We start from the raw sequence: 23204 nt of genomic DNA on the forward strand, positions 1-23204 counted from the left end.
CGCCAGTTTCAGTGGTGATGTTGGTGGCTCTGGACTGGTATACGCCATTGGGCGTGAGTTTTTTTATGTGGCTTATCAATCCATAGATACATAAGCTGTTTAAAAAAAAAAAAAACAATGGTCATATTTGATTGACGGAAAAGTAAAATTGGAAAGGAAAATGATTTTCGCAAAAATGAATCTTGGTAATATGATTCTTAATAACTTTACTTTCCAGTATTTGAAATATATCAAGATTTTAGTATATTTTATATATTTGATTTAAACACCAAACTAAAAATATAGTATTTAGTTTTTTTATTTTTTTTATTTATAAAAAGAAATAATAATATAAATTTTTTTAATAAATTATTAATTACAAATGATAATAATTATATTATTATATTTATTATTACGATGGATGGGATGTAATCAATTGCTAACTAATTACCAATCTCAAATTGAGACCAATTTTCAACCATTAGATTAGAAGATCTTGTGGTTAATATAATGTCAAGTGTAATATATTTTAAATTTAAATAATTATTAATTAAATTAAAAGGGTATTAATGTCAAATCCTAAATCCTAAATGTAGTAATTATAACTAATTACTTTCTATCTTCTCAAAATCATCTCAAATCTTTAAATTTACGTAACTCTCTCAATTTAAATTATTTTTTTGCAAAAAATATCAAATTAAAGATAATTTAATAAGGATTCCAACGAGATCTCAATTGCATATGTTCCGACGACGTTCGGATGATGAAATTTGATATTTTTTATTTTAGTTTTCGTAAATGTTGATACCCAGATTTTTATCAACAAATACATCAAAAAATCTCAATAAAACCATGTAAAAATCTCAATAAATATGTGTTGATATTTTCTTGTACTAATGTTGATATTCTTATATCATATTGTTGATATTTGTAATACACAATGTTGATATAAAAAAACACCCACGAAAATTATCATATAATAACATAATGACGATATTACCCTTTTGTTGATATTTTGTCTACTATTTATTGAGATTTGTGAGCTTTAATCTCATCCACTCATTTTAAAATTCAAGAGTGGAGATTTAGTCTTGATTTTGGATTAGGGTGCTATAAGTATTAGAATAAGACCCATGGATAGTTTAAATATGGATCATTCATCATAATAAATAATAATATAGGGGAGTGATCAATTGCTAAATAGGTATTCCAACTGACAATGGCTTGGTAATTTGTATCTGAGCGTGTGGGAATTGGTAAATAAATGGTTAAATTAATAGCTACATTTGAAAAGTATGAATCTGTGTTTGGGATTTAATTCTGATCTATATACAATATGCTCACGTTTGTTAGTTTCTCAGTTTGCAATGCTATACAAGGATCATCAGCTTACAGGAATAATTTTTAGTAAAATTGATTATGGAAGCATTGTTGAACATGGGTGGGAAATAAGTTTGAGGATTTTCAAATCCAAATACGATGTACATTTCTCTAGTTATAGCAAATCGCGTTAAACTTCTCTGTTCAGAAAAGTGTTCAGATGATGTTATTCAGTGTGTTTATAACCTTCTTACTGCCGTTGACCAAGACAGCTATGGAGTTGATGTGGGAATGTTAGATTATGCTTTATATATAAGTTTCTTTTCTGATCTCATCCTGGGAATGTACAGGTCCCAAAAGTACAAAAGATTGTGGTGAACTGTGGAATTGGAGATGCTGCCCAGAATGCAAAGGGTTTGGATGCAGCTATGAATGATTTGGCACTTATTACTGGGCAAAGACCGATTAAGACGAGAGCAAAGAAGGCTATTGCCACATTTAAGATTAGAGAAGGACAACCACTTGGGATTGCTTGCACCCTAAGAGGCAGTGTGAGATATTTTTGCTGCTGCATTACTCCATTCCTATCTCAAGTGTTTGGTTTGTTTTTCCATGAAAATATAAGAGATTGACTGGTTATATCATAAATGATGCATGTTGCATAGATATTCTAAGCGAAACTGACTGACCTATTGGTAAACAGACGTATTAGTGTACATTCTTTCTTCAAGTGATCAATTCAGCGATGATCTGAAAAAGGGTTGTGGGGTTGAGGTGATTGTGCACCTGGTTATCATTTACATTCACATGAATATGAAGATATATGGCATAATAAAAGATGATAAAAAGGTAAAATATATATCTCTCTAGTCCAACCGACCTTGTGTGCTCCTACTGAATGTACAATGCATGCCTAGAAACTAAACACTTTATGCTCTTATTTGGGTTATTAAAGGAAAGGGATGGATTATGAAATTAATCACATTCCTTCTTTTTTGGGGGGCTTTATGGCTCTAGTGTGGCAAATCTCAAAACAACAGATATTATAGGAACATAGTTCTTGGGTCCTTAGTTTCCTGAACCACAGCCATTTTTATGATGCTTATAATTTAAGTTCTGGGACGATGACAACCACCTGATAGTACACCACCTGTTGTAAAGCTATGAAAGAAATAGTAGTAGTACTACATTTGGGCTAACCCGCAAAAATTTAATCCAAATATACTTCATATAAGTATATAATCCAAAAATTTAATTATATTTTTATATTAAATGCTCAACCCGTGGGCTAACCCGCAATCAACCCGGGCCAGCCCGTATAACCCGCCGACCCGAACGGGTTAGCCTGTGTAGCCCGCTTCTGAATATGAGTTGCGATTTTCCGGCCCTAACCTTATGATTTTACCGGGTAACTCGGATCGACCCGTGAGTTTCGGGCTAGATTGACATCCCTAGTTGCAATGAACTGATTTGTGGAGTTGGAGGTGGTCAATCAACCTCAGTCAAGGAGATACATTCACCGTGATAGATAAGCCACAGTCGTGTGCCTTGTGGAGGATTATTTCCCTGACAAACCCGCGATGGGGTTGGGTGTATTAAGGTGTTAGTTTTGTATGCACTAGTAAATATTGATGCGCATAGTGTATATGTTTTGCCCCTCGTGAAGAGTTCTTCTGTGACTAATTTTTATAGGCTTAGGGTATAAGCAAATTCAAGTCAAGAGTGATAGGAGCTCAAGCTAGGCTCTGCAATAGGCTTGAAAACGAGCAGTTGTGAGGTAACAAGCCAAAATCTTCGATTCTCGGGCTCAGCCAGTTAATTATCATCATCATGACTTCAAATGGTATGATTTCGTCACAAATCTGTACTGTGATTGTGAACACAAGTCTGTGAAAAACGTTTCTTCCTCAAGTAAGAGCTTAGTTACATGTTTTTTAACTACTTTTTAGGTCTATCCTAATAAAATGTGAACACTTTTTTAGTTATCTACTTTTGAATTTAAAAAAAAATTGGTTTTGTTTGTTTTGTCATGTATAATGTATTACTAGTTACTACTACTATACATTGGTTGATTCAGGCATTTTTCTATTGGATATGGAAATACTTAATCGAGAAGAACAATAACTCCAAGTTGTTTTAATTCAAAATTCAACACATTGTTCAAAATATATTTGTTAATCGGAGATTTATTCCTAATTAGCCATATTTTTTTTATTTTAACATTTTTTTTATCCTACAACACTTCATACACTCAAATACACCATTCACAATGAAAAAAAAATCATACTCCCTCCGTTCCACGGTAGTTGAGTCATTTCATTTTCTGCACTCGTTTTGTTAAAATGGTAATAAATAGCTAAAGAAGAGAAAGAGTAAAGTAAGAGAGAGAATAACTTAAATAAGACTCTTCTCTACATTATTCTCTCTCTTACTTTACTCATTATTCACTTAAGCTATTTATTATCAGTTTTTCTAAAACTAGTGCAGAAAATGAAATGACTCAACTATCGTGGAACGGATGGAGTACTAATGTAATCAATCCTACACTTATCTAAATCCAAATTTCTTTCGATTCAAATATGGATCCCTAACAAAAGGGCTTAACAGGATGCGCGCAAGTTTGAGATTGTCATTACACCTATCGTAACCAAGAACTTGCTATGACATGTGTTACTATCTTGCCAATTGTATTACCCTAGTTGAGAGGACACATAGAGCCCACAAGACCCTAAACGTGATTTTTTTTTGTGCATAAGCAAGGGTATGTTTGAAAGATTTTGAAAGAGCATTCGGTGTTCTACAAGCTCGTTTCATAATCGTCAAAGCTTCAGGTCAAAGTTAGTTGTAGAAATCACTTGCTGACATCGTGAACACACCATTTTCCCGTGCATTACGATGCACAATATGATCATTAAAGACGAAGGATCAAACACAATGCATTCGCTCGACCAGGAATCTAGGTCACCCCCGGATCATCAAGCTCCGGCAAGGGATATTTTTTTATCTTTTTTATATAATTTTTATACTACTTGTTTAAAAAACAAATTTCATGGTCTTCAATTTTTCTGTCTTAGTACTTGCCAACATGACGGAACAGTAGCTCTATCTTTCCCTCCCTCTCTTCGGATTTGCTTCAGCCCATGTAGTTGACGCAGTGCTCAAAATTAGGCACTATATGTACACGTTTACTTCATCTGACTACATATATTTTTGAGATTCCTGCATAATTATCCCGTGAAGACATACTTTTGTTGTTTCTCAACTATTCTCTACTTATTTCCTCCTTTCTTTTCGATCAGATTTGGCCTCTGATATTTGGAATCCATATCAGTAAAATAGGAGAAATTGTGCAGCGTACATAAACTGTTTGTGAAATGGCCGCGATGAGGATTTCACGATTGAAGCATTTACATTCTGTTAAATCCACTTGTCAATTTCACGTACGACTTTCTGCTGCATATTTGAGCAAATGCTATGCCACTGGAGAGTCGGATACTCTGCAGAGATTTGATCAAAATGGTCTCGGGGTGTCGGGTTTCAGATCTTCGAACTTTTCTCAATATTCTAGGGGGTTTTATTCTGATGTGCGTATTTCGAATAGGTTTCTGAGAAATTCGACTTATCGCGGCAGTCTTCCGTTTGCTGGAAAAACCCCTTTGCTCAATCAACGTTTCTTCTCATCAGCTAGTGATGGTAAAGGTGTCACTCCGGTAGATGCTACAGGTACTGTGGGTGATGTTAGCGTTGGTGGGGAAAATTGGACTCCTAAAGTTAAAGAAGCGTGGGAATCTGCGGTTGAGGCTGCAAAGTATGCAGGAAAAAAGGCGAAAGAGGCTTCTGATGAAGCAGCTCATCATGTTCAGGAGTTGCTTGATGCTCATTCCTATCTTAGAGATGTGATTGTGCCAGTCAGTGGTACTTTGGCAGGAACGATGTTGGCATGGTCTTTGTTGCCTAGGCTATTTAGGCGGTTCCATAAGTATTCTGTGGAAGGACCTGGTGCTTTGCTATCAAAGGGTTCTTTGTTCGGGCCCGTTCCTTACGAGGAAAGCTTCTGGGGTGCGTTGGAGGCTCCAGTCCGATATTTTGTAGCGTTCATGGCTTTCGACAGTGTTAGTCTGCCATTACTTTACTGTTTTTTATGTGAAGTTCTTTTGAGTTTGTAGGAAAAACTTAATCCATTTTTTTACTTTGTGCAGAGGGGGGAATGGTTGCACCGACTACTATTGCCTCACAATATGCAACACAGGCTTGGAAAGGCGCTCTTGTTATATCTGTTGTCTGGTTTCTTCATCGGTGGAAAACTAGTGTGATTGCCCGAGCTTTGGTTGTTAAGGGCTTAGAAGGTGTCCGGAGAGATCAGTTACTGACTATGTACAAAATCTCAACCATAGGACTCTTTGTTGTTGGGTCAATGGCTTTAGCTGAAGCATGTGGTGTGGCAATGCAATCTGTTCTGACTGTGGTGTGCCTGGAAATGATTTCTTCTGTAATGAAATCCTTCCAAATGTGATATAGTAATTGTTACTGCTACTCCCAGAAACAATTTGTGGAATAGTTTAGAAACAAGTAATAACTTTGATACATCCATTAATATGTACCACTTCGTAATTCGGTATCTTCTACAGTTTATTATGCTATCAATATCACAGACACTTTTATGTACTCCAAGTGAAATTTGTATCTTATTCTGCCATATCATTGAAAAAATGCTGCGAAATAACATCCTCTCTGTTTTGTGGATCTGGTATGTATTGGCATACTTTGGTTCAGCATCATGTCCTGACCAGTGTTTTTTCTCTTCATACAGGAGTTGCCGCTGCTTTTGCTGCCAAAGTTATACTTGGGAATGTCCTAAGTGGTATTTCTATACAGCTGTCGCAACCATTATCAGATGTTGATATGATAAAAGTATGGCTCTGGCCTCTGGCTGTCGTTTTCATACATTTGTGACCCTATTGTAATGCTTGACAATTTGTAGTTTTCATATCCATCATATGCCCCATATTTCCATCGCTGAACTAGCTACTATTTGTATTTTAATATTTTATATATGTCATTTTAGTGCTGGTATTTCAGGTTTCCAATTAGATTTTGATAGTAATTAGTTTGCTGCATTTAGTAATTTACATAGCATGGATCCATTGGCTCATGGTCCCTCTGTTGATCAGGGCCAAGAAATAGTAACATGTCAGCAGGCATTGTTCTTCCATTATTAATGTAGTCTTTGTTGATTTTGTTTTTGAGCTTCCTAGCTAATGTCTTTTATTTGAAAACAAATTATTTACAATGTGCGCTCTTTGATTCCCAGAAAAGGATTGATAAGAAACTTTGAATGTTCAACCTGAACCAATATGGATTTCTGTAAACTGGGTATATAATGTAGCTTTCTAGAGAAACATGCTTCTGATAGTTTTGCATATGCTCTCGGATTTTGATAAATTGTTATATTCTCTTTCCTTACTATTCTTGCTGCAGGCTGGATCTGTACAAGGACAAGTAGTAGAAATGGGCCTTACAACTACATTATTGCTGACTGCTGAGAAGTTTCCTGTTGTCGTCCCAAATTCTCTGTTTTCCAGCCAGGTATAGCATCAATCTCATTCTTTGCCTGTGTAGTATTTTGGAACCTGCTTGTTTTCTGCTGCAGGCATCTTTATGCGATGATTTTATTTTATATCCTATTAGCAGCCACTTGCAAATTCGTTCTTGTCTGGCAACCAGTTACGCCCTCTGTTCCAAATATTTACCTCCAATTTGACCCTTTATGTATATTAAGGATTAAGCTGGGAAATTAGTTACCGAACTAAACTTCTTATAGTGATGAAGTTAGGAACTTACGGTAACGTAGAGTGTTTAATTGTCAAGACTTTAAAGGCATATTTGTTGGTGACTTTAAAGGCATATTTGTTGGTGACTGTAAAAGGCATACTTGGGACACTGCAACATAGTACTGATCAAATATTTGAGACAAAGGGACTATAAGCTATATCTGGTAAATTGTTACAAGTATTACACATTTTTTATGCTCCAGCATTCCATCTCTAATCTCTTGCAGTTGCACCCGTAAAATCTCATATCACCTAAATCAGTTCTCAAGTTCTGTCAAACAAATAAGACAGTCTGATTACCTTATTACTTAAGAAATTATTGGAAGACATATCAGACTCATAGTTACTAAAGATAGACATGAAGGAAGGCTGAAAGGGTGACAAATAATGTTTTCTGCCAATTACAGGTAATTGTCAATAAGTCACGAGCCAAATCTCGCGCCATGGTCAGACGAATTCCCCTGCAAATTGATGACATAGACAAGATTTCCTCAATATCAGAAAATATAAAGTCCATGCTCAGATCTCACTCAAATGTGTTTCTGGGCAAGGAGGCCCCTTACTGTTTTCTGTCTCAAATTGAGGGATCATATGCAGTGCTCACGTTTGGATGCAATCTTAAACAAGTGGTAAGTCTTTTTTCAGTCTAACTTTCTAAGTTTGAAAGTTCGACTTGATCTGTATCTTGTTACAAGTTGACTAAATATGCGTAATAAAATGAATCGTTCTTCAGAGACCCATATTTCCAATCAGACAAAAGAATTCGTTTGTTGAGCATACTTGAAACCTTTGGCTTGCTATTTAAGTCAACACTTAGGCTAGTCTACCACAAGTTATGAGCATCCATGTTTTTACATAAAGGGTATTCTGGTGAATTGTTAGACCTGTGAAATTCAAGATGATTAACTAAGTGGAATTTGAGTTTCTTTACTGATTCATCATTTTCCTTGCACTGGTCTCTGAGTCATGAGTTTCAAACATTCATTGAAAATATATCTTCATAACACTTGACTCATGCCTTTTAGGTCACTTTAGCACTAGAATACATGTATACTAATAATGAGAAAGTCTTCTTATTGTTGTAGTATTAGTATATATATGAAATGAGTTCCTAATAATAGCCCAATTTTGGAACATCTGCTATGTTTCTGTTTTTTGCTACAATAATGCTTATTGTGATCAAATACTAACTAAGTTACAGTAATAACTAATAACTAATACTCCCTCTGTCCCATTAGAAATGAAACGTTTCCTAAAATAGAAATAACTTTATCTCTACTTTTTCTTCCCTCTTATTTTACTCTCTCTTCTTTAACTCACAAAACAACACTACCCAAAATCTCGTGCCGAAAAGCAAACGTTTCATATATATTGGGACGGAGCGAGTATCAATTTTGTATGTTAAGAGACATAAATTTATCAATCTTCTTGTGTTGATAAACTTATGTCTTTGTGTTGACATCTTAAATTTACATGTTGTATTGATATAATTATGTCTTTGTGTTGATGATTTTAACACACTAAATTGAAAGTTATTAGTTATTACTGTAAATTAGTTAGCACGCTAGCGCAACCCTTAGTATATATATGAAATGAGTTCCAAATAATAGCCCAATTTTGGCACATCTGCTATGTTTCTGTTTTTTGCAACAACTGCTTATTGTGCACTATAATGCTGCAGGACAAAGAATCAGAGCAGGATATCCTGCTTGAGGCTGTCAGGATCATCAAACAACATGGTGCTACGCTAGGCAGTACTCGTGAAGACATTATCGGTTGATATGCTAGATGGGGTTGAAGTATTTTGTTTCGAGGTTAGCAGTTACATGGTGAATGTACAAGATACTACCACACAAATCAGGTAATGGAAGTTGCTGGATTTTGAATTCTCTGTAGAATCTCATCTTTATCTAAAAGCGAGATGTCACCTTCTTTGAATGTTACTGTAATATTCCATGTTCCTTTTGTCACACCTTTTGGTAGTTCAGAACTTCAGATTGAGAATGTGCGAGCTTCAGGAAATTAAAGTATAAAATATGTAGTTGATTGGCCTCTAGGGATCTGGAAAACAGAGAAGATGTACATGGATAAAGCAATTGGTATTAGAATTTTTCATCTTCATAAAATACAACCATACAAAGCGAACACAAATAGCTACGAACCTTAGAACTGAAAGCCAGTAACTTAGAGTAGCAAAAGAAATATAAAAACAACTCATGCATCATAAGATTCATCATCTTCAATAATACATACTGTTAGCAAAAGACACATAATAATAACACACAACACATGTAGCAAATACTCCCATTAGAACTTACTAATTCTCTTAAACCCCATCTTTCAGGTACTCCACAAAGTTGTTGATATAACTATGGTTGAGCTCTTTATTTGCAAAAATTCCATTAGCATCTTCTTTTTTACGGGCTCTTAGTGCTTCCCCTTCCTTAGACACCTTATTTATTTTCTTTTCATTATTTTGTTATTCTTATTATTGTACAATTAAGATTGTTCACATATAAGTTTTTTTATGTCTTACAAACTATTGTTTTATTGTTCTAATGTTTATGTTTTATTTGTTTTGTACATCATTTTATCTTTTTATGACGATGTTATTGTCCTCATTATACTGATAGTATTTAATAGTATTTAATATTGATAGTATTTTATAGTATTTTAGTACATATTTAACATTTGTTTTAGTATTGTACATATTTAATATTTTATATCAATTTAATATTGATAGTATTTTAGTATTGAAGTATGTATGTTGTCACGATAAGTTTCATAATTAACAAATATTTTCATGTTATTTAATTTAAAATTTATTTAATTTTATATCTATAATGATTTAATATTTTATTTTATATAGTACTATATTTATTTTATTTTTTAATCTTATGTAATGATGTTATTTTTAATTTATTTAATTTATTCAAAATTTCTAATTAATTAAACAAAAATATTATGTGTCGCGCATAGCGCGTGTGCTAACACTAGTATAGAAAAAATACGAGTAATATGAGACAGAGAGAGTACTGCTTTCTCCCTCCCCTATTAATTGTCTACTTTCACTTTTTACCATTAAGTGGTAGTAGGCCTCATATTCCACTAACTCATTCTACTCACATTATATAATAAAACTAATACTCCCTCCGTCCACAAAAAATAGGGTAATTGGTGTATGACACGGATTTTAATGTAGAATTGGTAAAGTAAGAGAGAAGGAAAAAAAAGTAAGAGAGAAAGAGAAAAAGTAAGTGGGAAGTAGTGTTAGTGGAATGATGTGTAGGGTTATTATTTGTTGAAAACTTTCCATAAATGAATATGCTATATTTTTTGTGGATGGCAAAAAATGGTAAATGTGCCCTATTTTTTGTGGATGGAGGGAGTATATAAAAATGGAACCATATTTCATTAACTTTTTCAGCCCATTTTTCTTTACATTTCGTAAAACTGGTGCCGGAACCAAAGTGGACAATTATTAGGGGAAGGAGAGAGGACTTGCTATGGACATATCTATATAGTTGTAGGGATGTACTTGTATAACAACTAATTTTAAAGTTACAACATACATCCAATGTGGTGCTGCCATGTGGCACAAAAAATGCAATATTGTAAACACTAAAATGCCATATATATTTCTAGAAGCTATAAATGAATTTCGGCAAATTGCATTTTAGTTATATGCTGATTGCATTTTTTATTGTTGAGTTTTGCATTTTAGATATTGACTGTTTAATTTGCATTTTATATATAGACGGATTGCATTTATATATGTGAAAATGCAAAACTTAACGATATAAAATGCAATTTATGTGAAAATGCAAAACTCAACACTATAAAATGCAATTTACCTACAACTAAAATGCAATCTGCGGAAATGCATATACAACTAGATTGCATTTTTGTGTTTAAAATATTGCATGTTTTGTGCCACATGGCAGCACTAGATTGGATGTACGTTGTGACTCTAAATAAGGGGGCACCCTAGTGCTCCCCTATAGTTGTATTAGGCAAAGATATACTACTAGTTTTATTCCAAATACGACGTGGATGTATTATCATAATAAATACATGTTGTTTAGTTGTAGATTAATTTTATAATCAACATATAATATATGGAAAAAATTAATATTCTAAAAAACTCGTTTGGGTGAAAATAATTTTTGACTCAAAGGGCATGGATGTATTTGAGCCCCTGATGATTCATTCTTATTTTCTCTGAAACGGGTGCTAGCTTCTACCATTCTGTAACACAAATCGAATTCCTATTCCTCCAAGGTGCCTTTCTCTCTCTGTGCGTGATTAAATTTTTATGTGAATTCCTTATTTTGTATGTGTCTTCGGTTTAGATTGATTGTGATTGTTTCTTCGTATTTCGTTGTTCTATGTTTTCACTATGCGTGTTTGTTCGACGCATAGGATTTGTGCGATTCATTCTGAGATACAATTCAGGTGATCGGATATCTGTTGCAATGAATGATTGTTAGTGAATTCATCGTATGCATTTCTCATAAATGTATGTTGTTTGAAGTTCCACATTTCACATTTCATGTTGTTATTGAGCTAATATACGACTTAGTCACTTTGGATCATTCAGTAATAGTTGAATTGTTGTGGATTTCGTTTGTGCGAATTTGTTTCCTGGATTAAGTAATTATGTTGCTGAGATTTGTTAATACTTTCCAATTATTGAGTTACATCAAAATGATAGGTTGCTAAATGAATAGTAAGAACGGACTAACGGTGCATTAATGGCTTTTGTTATGAACTCTGATGTATGGAGAGTTGTTAGTTATGGTGAAATCGATTTATGGCTAAATATTTGCTACTTATTAGACTTGTTCAATGGATTTTGCCAATATAAGAACGGAAAACTAATACTCCTTCAGATCCTTTAATTTATAGTTGAGGAATAGCTGAAGCTTTTTTTAGTCTTTTTACATGCTTTGACTGTCTCTTTTTCTATAGGTTGTTCTTGTGAACTGGTGATTGGAGAATATGTCAGGTGCTGAAGAAAACAAAGAGCGAACAGAAGTTGTTATGGACGATGGTGGGAAGGGCATGCCATCGCCACAGCAGGAAGTTGTGCTCACACCCATTTTCTACATTACATAAAGTTGTTAATGTATGTTTATATACATTCAAACAAACATTTTATTACCTCGCAGGAGGAATCTGTAAAGAGTAAGTATGGTGGGTTAATGCCCAAGAAGCAACCATTGATTTCTAAGGTAACACCATTCTTCTTTCATGCCATATGTAGATTTTGAGAATAACTGTTTTGATAGGAATTTTATCAAATGTCAGGATCATGAACGTGCCTATTTTGACTCTGCTGATTGGGCTTTGGGAAAGGTACTCACTTTTATATTTGCATCCTTTTGGCAAACAAGAAGCTTATAATGATAGATCATAAACATCCACGTTTTTATTTTATCCCCACAGCAAGGGGGCCAGAAGCCTAAAGGACCGCTGGAGGCTCTCCGGCCCAAGCTACAGGTAGTTAGTTACAAGAGGAAGTACATATATTTTCCATATTATCTTGCACTTCTCTGATTCACAGTATTTATCTTTCTTCATTTGAATTGTTTCAGCCAACTCATCAGCAAACAGGCTACCGCAAGTCTCCTTGTGGGCCATCTGAAGGGGAAGGTATTATGCATATCATGCCAAGATTTTACTAAGATGCATAGATTCTTAAGTTAGTTCCACTATTTGGTTTTTCGATGAGGAAAGCCGACAAAATTGTCTTTTCTCCCACCGTGCATCACACACACAGTAGTTAACGCTATCTGCACGTAGATGGAAATGCTGCCCAAGAGGAAGATGCGACTCACAACGGATAAGAATCTCATATCAATCCTGGGGAAATTGTCCGACATTGCCTGTGTTGTTGATATTGAAGTTTCGCCTGAATAAAAGACATGCCAAGAGGATGTTTTAGTGCATGCAGCCACTGAGAGATCTTCCAGCTTATTCCTGTTGTAGATAAGTTTGAGATTTCACATATTTTCAGGCTATCAATTTGGAAACGAAAATCATGTAATCTTACTATTCTCGACCTTTTTACCGTGTTGTAGACTTAGTTATCTTTGCTTTACATTGTGCTTGTGTATTAGTAGTGATCAATTTTCGCAGATAAACCAAATATGCAGTCAGCTGGTCTTGTGCATGTTATCTACGCTTCAACTCTAAGTTATCGTATTTTTATCGTTACTAGTTGGCAAACATGATGTTCAATTGTATTTCTATTTATTTTTTTATGCAATTATTAAGACTAGTGCAAATTGTGCAATGCAATAATTTATTGTAAAAAATGTACTCCTATGTTTCACACAAAACATAACAAACTTTAAGTGGGGTAAAATTCAATAAAAGAAACATAAATAGGGACCTAACTACAAACATAAAATCTCAACCGTTGCCGCTAGCAGTGACACTCATCTGCATCGAAGATACAGTGGTCGAGCAGGAATGCTTCACCAGCTCAGCGCTCGTCAAGAAGGTGCTGCTCAGCCATCTCGCTGATTGTATCCGCTCCAGCGCAGGCTCTGCCCCTGGCAGTTGATCCTCTGGTCCCCAAGCATGAGCCGGATCGTTTGGCCCATGTCGGCGTCAGCAGGAAATGAGGCTTGTATCCCCTTTTCGAGGGTAGTGAGACTAAGACATTGTTTCAGGTTATAGTGAAGAAGAATGGATGGAAATAAGGGAAAAGAACATTTCCAAGCTGCATCAGTTATTCTGGCGGGAAATTAAAACTAACTGAACTTTGACTTTCCATCCAAAGTAGTTATGCCCATCAGAAATCGTTGCAACGCTATGACAATAGATAACCAGAAAATGAAAGTCAAAAATTCCCACATGGCAATCAAAATGAGTACTGATCTTCTATTATATATTGTTCTTCCAGATGAGTATGATTTTGCATCATCCGACAGTGATGACGTCAATAGCCAAGTAGTAAAAGAGAAAGTTACTAGACAATGAGGTCTGCTTCTATTGCTTCTCTCATTTGATCGGTTCTTGTGTTGGATATCATACCTTCATTGCCAAATTTAAGCCTAAATGTGTTTGCATTGCTTCTTAGCAAAACATTGATATCTCCCTATCCTAGCACCATCTGAAGGATTGCTGCATTGACTATTTACTGGAATATAGTCATTAGTTTTCTGGATTACTGCAGAGGAAGTTGCTCTCGTCTTAAGTCTTTAACAATGTTATCCACGACGTCCCCATAGGGTTTTGGAAGGCACGGACATGCTATATTTGACTATATGCGAGCACCAAGTCTCCTTGTTATTGATGGAACCAACCTCAGGAGTGAATAGCATGATGTACATAACTAAATGAGTGCGGATTTGGAATGTAGCTATCTTCACTCTTGAGGTGACGACAGGTCACGTGCTTGCGTGCGCACACAAAGGCCCGCTGGAATTTTCATTTTTAGCGTGTATGGAATTTTCATTTTTTAGTTAATGATTGATTATTCCATAGCTATGGTCTTTAATTTTTTAAGCTTCATTAATCAGAGTTAATTATATACTGATCAAGTCAAGAAAAATTATATACCGCGAATTTCTTTCTTTATTTAAAAAGAAATTTTCAGTTGAACACAATTTTAATATATATAAGATGCTGGGAGAAAGTGAGTATGTAAATCCGCTCAAGGGCAGGGTGAAGAGATACATACCCTTTTAGGCCGCTGCTTTGATAAAAGTATGGAGGAGAGATTTGTAAATACACTGATATTGAGCAACCTGGGAAGTCTCTACCCTTTTGAACATGGCCTAATTTCAACAGCATTAGCATACACTGTCACATGCTAAGGAAACTAAACCAGAGATCACAGCCAAGTCAGGAAACAACCCTTTTACATGGTTCTACCATAATCTGATTGAGGGCCTGAAATCACAGTGAAGCTAAACTCTATATTCCACAGAACAAGTCAATGAGATATGCTTGATCTTATCACAGAGACGAGATCGCATTTTCTTCTAACTTCCAAGTGTAATTGCAACTTACTATCGGTATCTCGACTCCTGGTCTAGCTCATGGCTGTATATTCCTTGGTTGTGACCAGGAGGGCCAAAAGGGTGAATCTGCTTCGGATTTGCTCGGAGCTCCATGTTTATTAGCCTCTGGAACGCATCGGGAGGGGTCCCACCTACACAATTAATAATTCAATCACAACCACGCGACTCAAAAAATCCCTCATATTAGATCACAAAGTTAATTATTAGATGCATAATGCATTCATAAAAAATAGTATACAGCAAAACTACATGCAATAACAAGCAAACATCACTTAATTCTTCAACTTAAAAATCACCTAATAAGAACTCTGTTTTAAGAATTGGAATCTTAAAGAGAGGTATATTCTGAGAACAACCAAGCCTGTCCAACTTTCTCGCAGCTCAGTAATGTTAAAATAATAATAATAATAATAATAATTAAATATTGAAAAATAAATTGCTCTTCTTAGGATAATGATGCAGAATGACTGTCTAAAAAAAGCAGATATAAAACAACTAATTTCTGAGATTACTTCATATACCACGAAGTGGGGCCCGCAGATATATGGTATCTGTAACTACTACTAGCTCATTCAACCAACAGAAAACAAAACAATTTCTACCTGGCATTGGCACTCCACTACCGCCAATATTTGGTAAGCGGGACCCAAAAGGGAGACCTTGCATTTGATTCATTTCCTGGACAAAACCAGTTGGATGGTTGCCATGATGGGGGACTGGACCACTCCTCCCAAACTGAGGATGGTTGCCTGTCATTTGCATCTGATGCAACATTGGGTGTTGTGGAGGAGGAACATCAAATCCAGAAACCCTAACGTTGGGGTTGTGATGGAAAGACGGCCGAATCATAGGTGAAGAGGGTTGATGATTGACTGGAGAATCGTGACCAAAAGTTCGATCTGGACTCATGAACTTCAGGTGTGAGCTCATGTGAGCAGGATGTGATTCCAAGTGATGATACAATGGCCTAGGTTGGGTATTATGTGGAGGCTGAAAATGTTGTGATGATTGCTGCTGCAACTGGAGATTTGAATAAGAAATATCAGGTCCCCTTTGTTCATGCGAGCCATGTGGAAAGGGTGTGCCTTCTGAAACTCCCATGCTATGCTTGTCTTTAATAATACCACCTAAAACTGCCAATTTCTCTGCTATGTTGATAGGCGTAGTTGAAGAACTGTTTACACTGTTAATTGAATTACCAACTGGCATCATTTGAAGCAACCTGGGATCACGAGTATCATCTGCAGAAATCAAGTTTTCTTCTTTAGGCAGTTGATATCCAGCATTCCTTTCAAATCCACCACGTTTGTTTGGTGATTCAGTTTGACGCTTCGGTGAAGAAATTCCAATTGACGAATCACCGATGCCAAGCCAATTATCAGCCCCATTCAATTTTGCAATCTGTCTATGGTTTGAAGAGACATTATAATCATGAATTGGTCTCTGAAGCCCGGTATGTTCAACTGTTGAAGAAGAAATATCATTGTCTTTGACTGGAAAAGGAAATGCATGAGGCCCTGGGGCATCAACTCGAGCAGAGCCAGTTGAGCCTCTTTGGACAGAAACAGGGGCTCCAACTGACTCAAGCTCCTTCATGAAAGCAGTTCCAAAGAGAGCTTCCAGAGTGAGTGTCTTCCCCAGATTACCATTGCCTTCCTCTTTAGGCTCAGTCACCACTGTGGTCCTATCATTTTCCTGAGAATCTACTTGTTTGTCGGCCAAATTGATATTACTGGGATTTACAACTGTATTAATCTGATCTGAACTCTTTTGCAACATTGAGAGCAGGTGTAGAGATGTGTGATTATCAGCCTGTCCGCTTGATTGTGCAATATCTCCTTCGGCAGTGGTAAAGCTTTTCAAGTGTGGCTGTGTGTTCATTGGACCATATTTTGACAAGATAGATTGTTCGAGGTCTTCACATGTAAGAACAGCTGGAACAGCATCCACTTTGTTGTTACTGCATGCTTGATCAGATATCCCATTAGCTGCAGCTGGAATGTCAAGCTTCACCATGTTAGATTTCTTATGGACTAAAAGGAGAAATCAAGTACAGGTCTTAGCTGCTCCTGAAGCATAATGTTAGTACTTGCCTTTATCACTGCCGACTATTAATGACAGTAAATCGTTTTGCCCTGCAGATGAGACATCAGCAGCAGCCTTGGCTTCTGTAATATGTGCTTGAGATATTAGATCCACAGCCACACAAAAAAGCCAAACTGAGCACTTCTGCTACCATTCAATGTATATAGCAATTAGCACATGTTGTTACCTTCCTCAGAAAACCACTGAGCAAACTTTGACGAGTGGGCAGCCTTTGGGCTCCATGTATCATCAGGTTTAATATTGTGAAGCTATATAAGAAAAAAATTGATGAGACAGCATCAATCAATACAATTCACCAGAAGGAAAAGGTTGTGGAAAGGCTTAACGAAATGGAAGTAACAGCAGCCAAAAAATCACAATACCCTCGTCATTGACCAGATAATAAAAAACCACAGAAATAGTCTCTAGAACAAAAATGCAGCTTCTAGAACAAGATAGTCTCAACTGAGCCTGTGGCGAACATCGTATTGAGGTTTACAGCAGAGGGATTCCATGCACAAAGTACGTCCCTTAATTCACTTGCTATCTTTCATAATATCCCTAATTATGGTCATCCTTAGAGTGGCATATTTTATTTGGATACTTGCACCTAAAATCAGTAATCCCTAGTGGATCCCAAATAGGTTGATATGATTAATACTAACAGTCAATATATGGAATACCATATTAAGAAAATATCTCTATAAGAGGCAAATCATGTCATTTTGCATTTTGGAATACCCCAGAGCCTGTCTTTATCAGTTAAAATTAGCTATTTATCAAGTCCCATATATTCTTTAATCAAGTTATAAGAACTGTTTTCAAGACATGAATAATGTATACAGGAAAGATTGAGTAAGCAGCTTGCACATCATCAACGCAGAAGCACAATAACATAGAGCAAGGGCTTGGAGCAGCAGTCATAGAACATGAATTTGTCTAAAACATAAATTACCTCAACTGAATTGGAATGGCCATTGCTTTTTGCAGATGAAGTGCTACCAAAAATCTTTTCTAAAATTAATGTTGAGTGACTTATGCTAGAATCACGAACAGTTTCATCCTCCAGTCCATCGTCATTGAGTTTGGTAAAATTGGGATCATCCGGTGTTCCATGAATCTGCAAGGGACTAAAATTGCGGAATAATTGATTTTCTAAGACAGCTTGCTTGGGCCCGTCTAAACCAACATGTGCATTAACATGCTCCCCCTTATTAAATAGGATTGTGTGCTGTATCTTCTCTGCGGGCTGTCTGCCAAATACACTTATTTCTTCAGAGAGACGACTCTCTATACCATGATTTGCATTTTGAATGAGGTTGGGGTCAGCAACCGTACTGCTCTCTGTTGTTACAGACCTCGACACCTGTAAAAATATAAAATATCTGAATAATTTGAACTATTGAAACTTGATAGTATCTTTGCAAAGGGATCCTGATGTAGCAATTGACTATTATGTAATATGAGATTTCAAGAACAATGAATTCATCAGCAATAGAACTGAGACAGATAAGATGCCAAGACCCTCCATGCATAGGGGGAGGGGCGGTATACTTTCTGAATCAAAGCAAAAAGATCACAATGTGTAGTGTATGACTTACGAACAACGATATTGTGTCTACTGTTTGAAAAACAGTTTGCCACAAGGTGTGGTTGAGAACCTTTAAAATCAGAAAATGGCATAGGTTGATGCAAGTCTGTTGCTGGTAGATAAAAAAGCATACAAGCATCTCCAACCAAATACATTCCACCCAATAAACAATAAAATAAAAATAAAGATAAAAATGGAAGTTGTGTACCTCTGACAGTGAAGGATGAATCAACGACTTCAAGCCAGAGCTTTTTTCAAGGGGATTGGTTTTAAATCCTGGTGGAACAAGCGGTCTTGATGCAGGAGCTTGTGAAGATAAAGATGATTTTTCTGAGTCATTGCTTACGGCAGGAGTTACAGCAGAAATTTCTAATTCATAATTCCTGGCAAAAAGTTCCTTTTCCTCTTTGCTATCTACCAAGCCTTCACAAAGGCTTAAGACATCACCGACTTTGCTATTCCTCGAATTAGAATTTTGTTTCTCTTGCAGAGCCTTATGCTGTTCCTTTCTCATCATCTCAAAAGAGGCTGATAAGAAATTACATTAAGGGATTGTTTAGTATCAATGCTAAGATAAAAACGAGATAAAAAACTATGTTGTTTGGTAGATAAGATTAAATCAAGATAAAAAACCTTTGTTGTTTGGCAGATAAGATTTATAAAAAGTGAGGTGTTTGGTAGCCTAGATTATTTCATATATTAAGATGTAAAATTACATTTATGTCATTCCTACACTACCCCTGCTGCTGCCGACTCGGAAAGATGTAAAACCGCTTGAAAACGCCATGCAAACTGCTGCTGCTCACTGGTATGCATTTCTGCCACCATGCGAATGCCACCAAGGACTGGGACCAGTAGTTGCCGCCGAATGCCGAAATATCCGATTGGCCTATTGGCTCCCATTGCTTCAGGGTAGCCTGTCTGTACCAGAAAGCAATGAGTCGGACAAAACCATCACAGTTCGCACATCCGCCGCCTCGGAATCGCGCTAGGGTTAAGCGGCACCTGTGTTGCCTACACTCCAAACCATCTCCCTTTTCTCCTTGCCGACTCAATTCCTTCATAGCGGCCAGCGGGCATAGCCTACCTTCTCCTTCTCCTTCCCCTACCACTCCCCCTTAACCCCTCTCTCTACACTTTAGCAATGAGATAATACTATAGCGGCTCACAATTGAGATTGTTAAACAAAGAGTAACAGTGACTTTTTTCCAGGCCGTGGCGGGCTGAGATTATGTACAAGGGTACCCCAGATCGATAGTTAGGTCAGATCAGATTAATAAGCTAAACTTGGCTTAATCTCATGTAACAAACACACCCTAAAGGTATAGCAACAATAAGGAACAAAGAGTTCGGAATAACTAATATAGGAACTAGGAACCAAAAAAAACCTCCAATGAGAATGCTGAAGATGAATACCTCTTCGCCTTCTCTCCTGCTCTGCTCTATCATCATTGGTAGACTCGATTGAGCCAAAAGTCTCATCATTGAAGGCGTCAGTATCCTTTCTTGAATGGGGTACTGCCTGAATATAGTTGCATAATGAAGTATTTCAGTGAACCATATATTTCATATTGTTGCACGTGGATTGAGTACTATGTTTCAAATAAAAAGATAAGATGAAAACATGAATTGGGGAAAATAAAATGCTGGAAATGATAAAAGCTGACAGAACTTCATTACGATCTACATTGTTTGGTTGACCTTGTAAGGGCGAGGAGGATGATAGGGCTCAACGCTTCTGCTTAGTTGAGTTTGCTCATTTGGCCGCACCTTAGCAGCAGAGATCCCAGCAGCATATCCAGATGGTCTTGGAAATGAACCACTCCCAAGAAGCCCATCATGCTCAGGAGTCTGCCAAGAATGTCGAGAATGATTTCCAAAACGTTTCCCAGAATCTGCAGGAGAGATTGAAAATCAAGTCATATGGTTGTGAGGGAGAAAATGATACAAGGGCAAGCAAAGACATAATATAGAAAAATGTTATAAAATGTTAATAAGACAAAAAAATAGTAGAAGCATCAGGGATTTCAGAAGACTTTATTCACAATATATTCTAAAGCAATCCAAGCACTATCCAGAAACTTGGTAAGTAGTAGTACATCTTAATCAACAAAACACAGTTTTTCCCAAATGAGTACTAAGCATAACATAAAGAACAGAGAGAATATAAAAAAAATAGATTAGTGTTTTCTCTGCAGGGACCGAGATAAAAAAAAATCAGCAAAACTTTGAGAATAATGGTAGAAAACTAGAAATTCTAGAAAAGTAACGAGACTAGGGTGATTCCATTCCACAGGTACATTCAACATACAAACTTAAGTTTGAGTGATTACACATTAGCTCATTAGTGCTGCCTTCTTTGAATAATAGTACGACAAAATTCAGCCTCCGTCAGAAGTACTTGTTAATCTATATTTAGTTTTTTGGATCATTTAAGGCAGCAGACTTGACTCGTCATTAATAAATCTTAGACGTAATTGCCATTCAAAGGTAAGAGCAGCAGATCATTTTACACAAAGACAAGCTATAAAGAAGTTGTTAATATGAGTAAAAATGAGATGAACTGAATCAGCTAACAATGAATTTGGTTTTCACTGATCAAAATAACATACATGCGTCAAGCCTACAGATAAATGTTAATGATAACCTGAGTCCTTGTCAGACTGAGAATCGCTGTCTCGATCACTCCGAACAGAAGAACGACTATCCCATTTCCCATAAATGCCTCTAGAGTAGGTACTAGTATCCCCCCGAGTAGGAGGTGATGAGGAATACTCATTTCTTCTGAAACCTTGGTATGGCAACCTCCCAGGTATGCTTGTTCGATCGGGTAGTCTCAGCAGTTCTTCTCCCCATATACTGTCGAAAAACCAACAGGTGAGCATACTGAAAAATTTCAAGACACTTCTAAGTATATCAAAGATGCCGAGCAAGCAACTCAATACACTTTTAAGCAACAAAAGCAACACGACATGACTGCTATCATAATAACTTCCTTTTAAGGCATCTTGTATAACATGATCAATCGAGCATCATTTACCGCAGTGATTCATCAAACCCGCTCGGTGACTTCTTGCAGATATCTGAATTGCTGATCGACAGTAGAAACTCTCTTGAATATGATATTTTTGGTTTCCTAAAATCACCAAAAACACTTTTCTTCATCTAAATATCAATTGCGGAAAGATAAACAAAGTTGATTGACAAAAGATTACGTAGAAACATCGTCATGAGTTTCAGGATCCTTGTCCAAGGACCTTCTATCCTCATCTTGTGAGCTCATTCTGCAGCTCCCAATGAAATCTAATCCAACTTCTCTTAAAAGCAAACACCACACTCTAAACCGTACAAATTTCTCTAACCTTGCAGCAAACTGATTTAACCATGCATACACCAAACAGAACAAATAACTCAAGTCAAACACACCAATTTAAATCTTCCTAAACTCTAACTCTCACAATTCATTGAGCTTATTCAACACGTACCCAAGTCAATCTAACATTCAAGCTAAAATTCAGTTGATTGATCCAGCTCAATCTGAATCCATGCCCTAATCCCACCAAAATCCAATGCTAAAGAACAGAAATTAACCACACGTTTGCCCCCAATCCCGATATACTAAAAACTCCAAATCCCTCGAGAAATGTTGCAGCCTTCTCTTCCTCTACCGCCTAATCCAGCCAGAATCTGCCTGGCTGAACATGGATCGAGATATAGAAATGAAACTTGAAAAAAATAAAGTTAGGGTTTAAAATCCTAGTATATTCCGATCAACCATCTCTTCGCAGAAAGATACATCACGCACATATAGAGGGCATACGTATATATATTTGTATCTATGTACTAATCGTACTCGCGCGCGTATATATTTGGTGTTTGTAAAAGGGGAATGGTAGAGACTCATAAATTTGAAATTTGAGAAAATAACGCTGAGATATAAGAGCATCATCAGCGGTGGCCGTCCGCCGAGTGTCGGACCGGCGTGCCCGACGTCTGCGGTAGACGTCCGCCATTGGGCGAGGAAGCGAGGCGGACGGACGTCCCATGCGGACACGGGAGTTCCGCGACGATTGAGCGACATCTGTGGCAAAGGCGGGCGAACGTCTGATAATTTTAATTTTTAAAAAAAATCAAACTCTATATATACGGCCCGTTAAACTTCATTTCATTCGCACCACTTGTGTTAACAAGTTTCTATCTCTCTCTATATTCATTTCTTCTGATGAAATATGTCGCATTGCGATAGTGATTCCCACGTCACGAGCGAGTCACAAACGCAGAATATTCCCTCGCCGTGTATTCCATCTTGATTTGGGGGAAATGCCAACGGAAGTGCACTGATATCCGCGATAATGCCCGGAA

General features: G+C 36.6%; 3 protein-coding genes across 4 annotated transcripts; 2 read left to right on the forward strand and 1 right to left on the reverse strand.

The window, feature by feature from the left end:
• The first annotated feature begins 4332 nt into the window (after window positions 1-4332).
• On the forward strand, window positions 4333-8951 carry LOC125205359 (mechanosensitive ion channel protein 1, mitochondrial-like). The gene is made up of 6 exons (XM_089061118.1): window positions 4333-5415; window positions 5499-5766; window positions 6090-6210; window positions 6778-6885; window positions 7538-7759; window positions 8812-8951. The coding sequence occupies exons 1-6, from the start codon at window positions 4674-4676 to the stop codon at window positions 8908-8910; spliced, it is 1560 nt and encodes a 519-aa protein (XP_088917244.1). The 5' UTR covers window positions 4333-4673; the 3' UTR covers window positions 8911-8951.
• Window positions 8952-12101: 3150 nt separating this feature from the next.
• LOC148923267 (uncharacterized) lies at window positions 12102-13305 on the forward strand. The gene is made up of 6 exons (XM_089061117.1): window positions 12102-12215; window positions 12302-12364; window positions 12441-12488; window positions 12579-12632; window positions 12728-12785; window positions 12936-13305. The coding sequence occupies exons 1-6, from the start codon at window positions 12132-12134 to the stop codon at window positions 12977-12979; spliced, it is 351 nt and encodes a 116-aa protein (XP_088917243.1). The 5' UTR covers window positions 12102-12131; the 3' UTR covers window positions 12980-13305.
• A 1478-nt stretch (window positions 13306-14783) lies between these two features.
• Window positions 14784-22726, reverse strand: LOC148923268 (uncharacterized). 2 transcript variants are annotated; one of them, XM_089061116.1, is made up of 12 exons: window positions 22328-22726; window positions 22058-22215; window positions 21883-21978; window positions 21490-21701; window positions 20544-20737; window positions 20259-20364; window positions 19051-19370; window positions 18207-18617; window positions 17439-17520; window positions 17260-17334; window positions 15769-17160; window positions 14784-15297 (listed from the first exon to the last, which is right to left on the reverse strand). In XM_089061116.1, the coding sequence occupies exons 2-12, from the start codon at window positions 22123-22125 to the stop codon at window positions 15155-15157; spliced, it is 3099 nt and encodes a 1032-aa protein (XP_088917242.1). In that variant the 5' UTR covers window positions 22126-22215; window positions 22328-22726; the 3' UTR covers window positions 14784-15154. The 2 variants fall into 2 exon arrangements, with proteins under 2 accessions (XP_088917242.1, XP_088917241.1); XM_089061115.1 differs by having other exon boundaries at window positions 22058-22726.
• Between the last annotated feature and the right edge of the window lie 478 nt (window positions 22727-23204).

This window comes from Salvia hispanica, chromosome 6 (assembly GCF_029641045.1).
Source record: "Salvia hispanica isolate PSC_SH4W2 chromosome 6, Shi_PSC_v1, whole genome shotgun sequence".
Classification (NCBI taxonomy): domain Eukaryota; kingdom Viridiplantae; phylum Streptophyta; class Magnoliopsida; order Lamiales; family Lamiaceae; genus Salvia; species Salvia hispanica.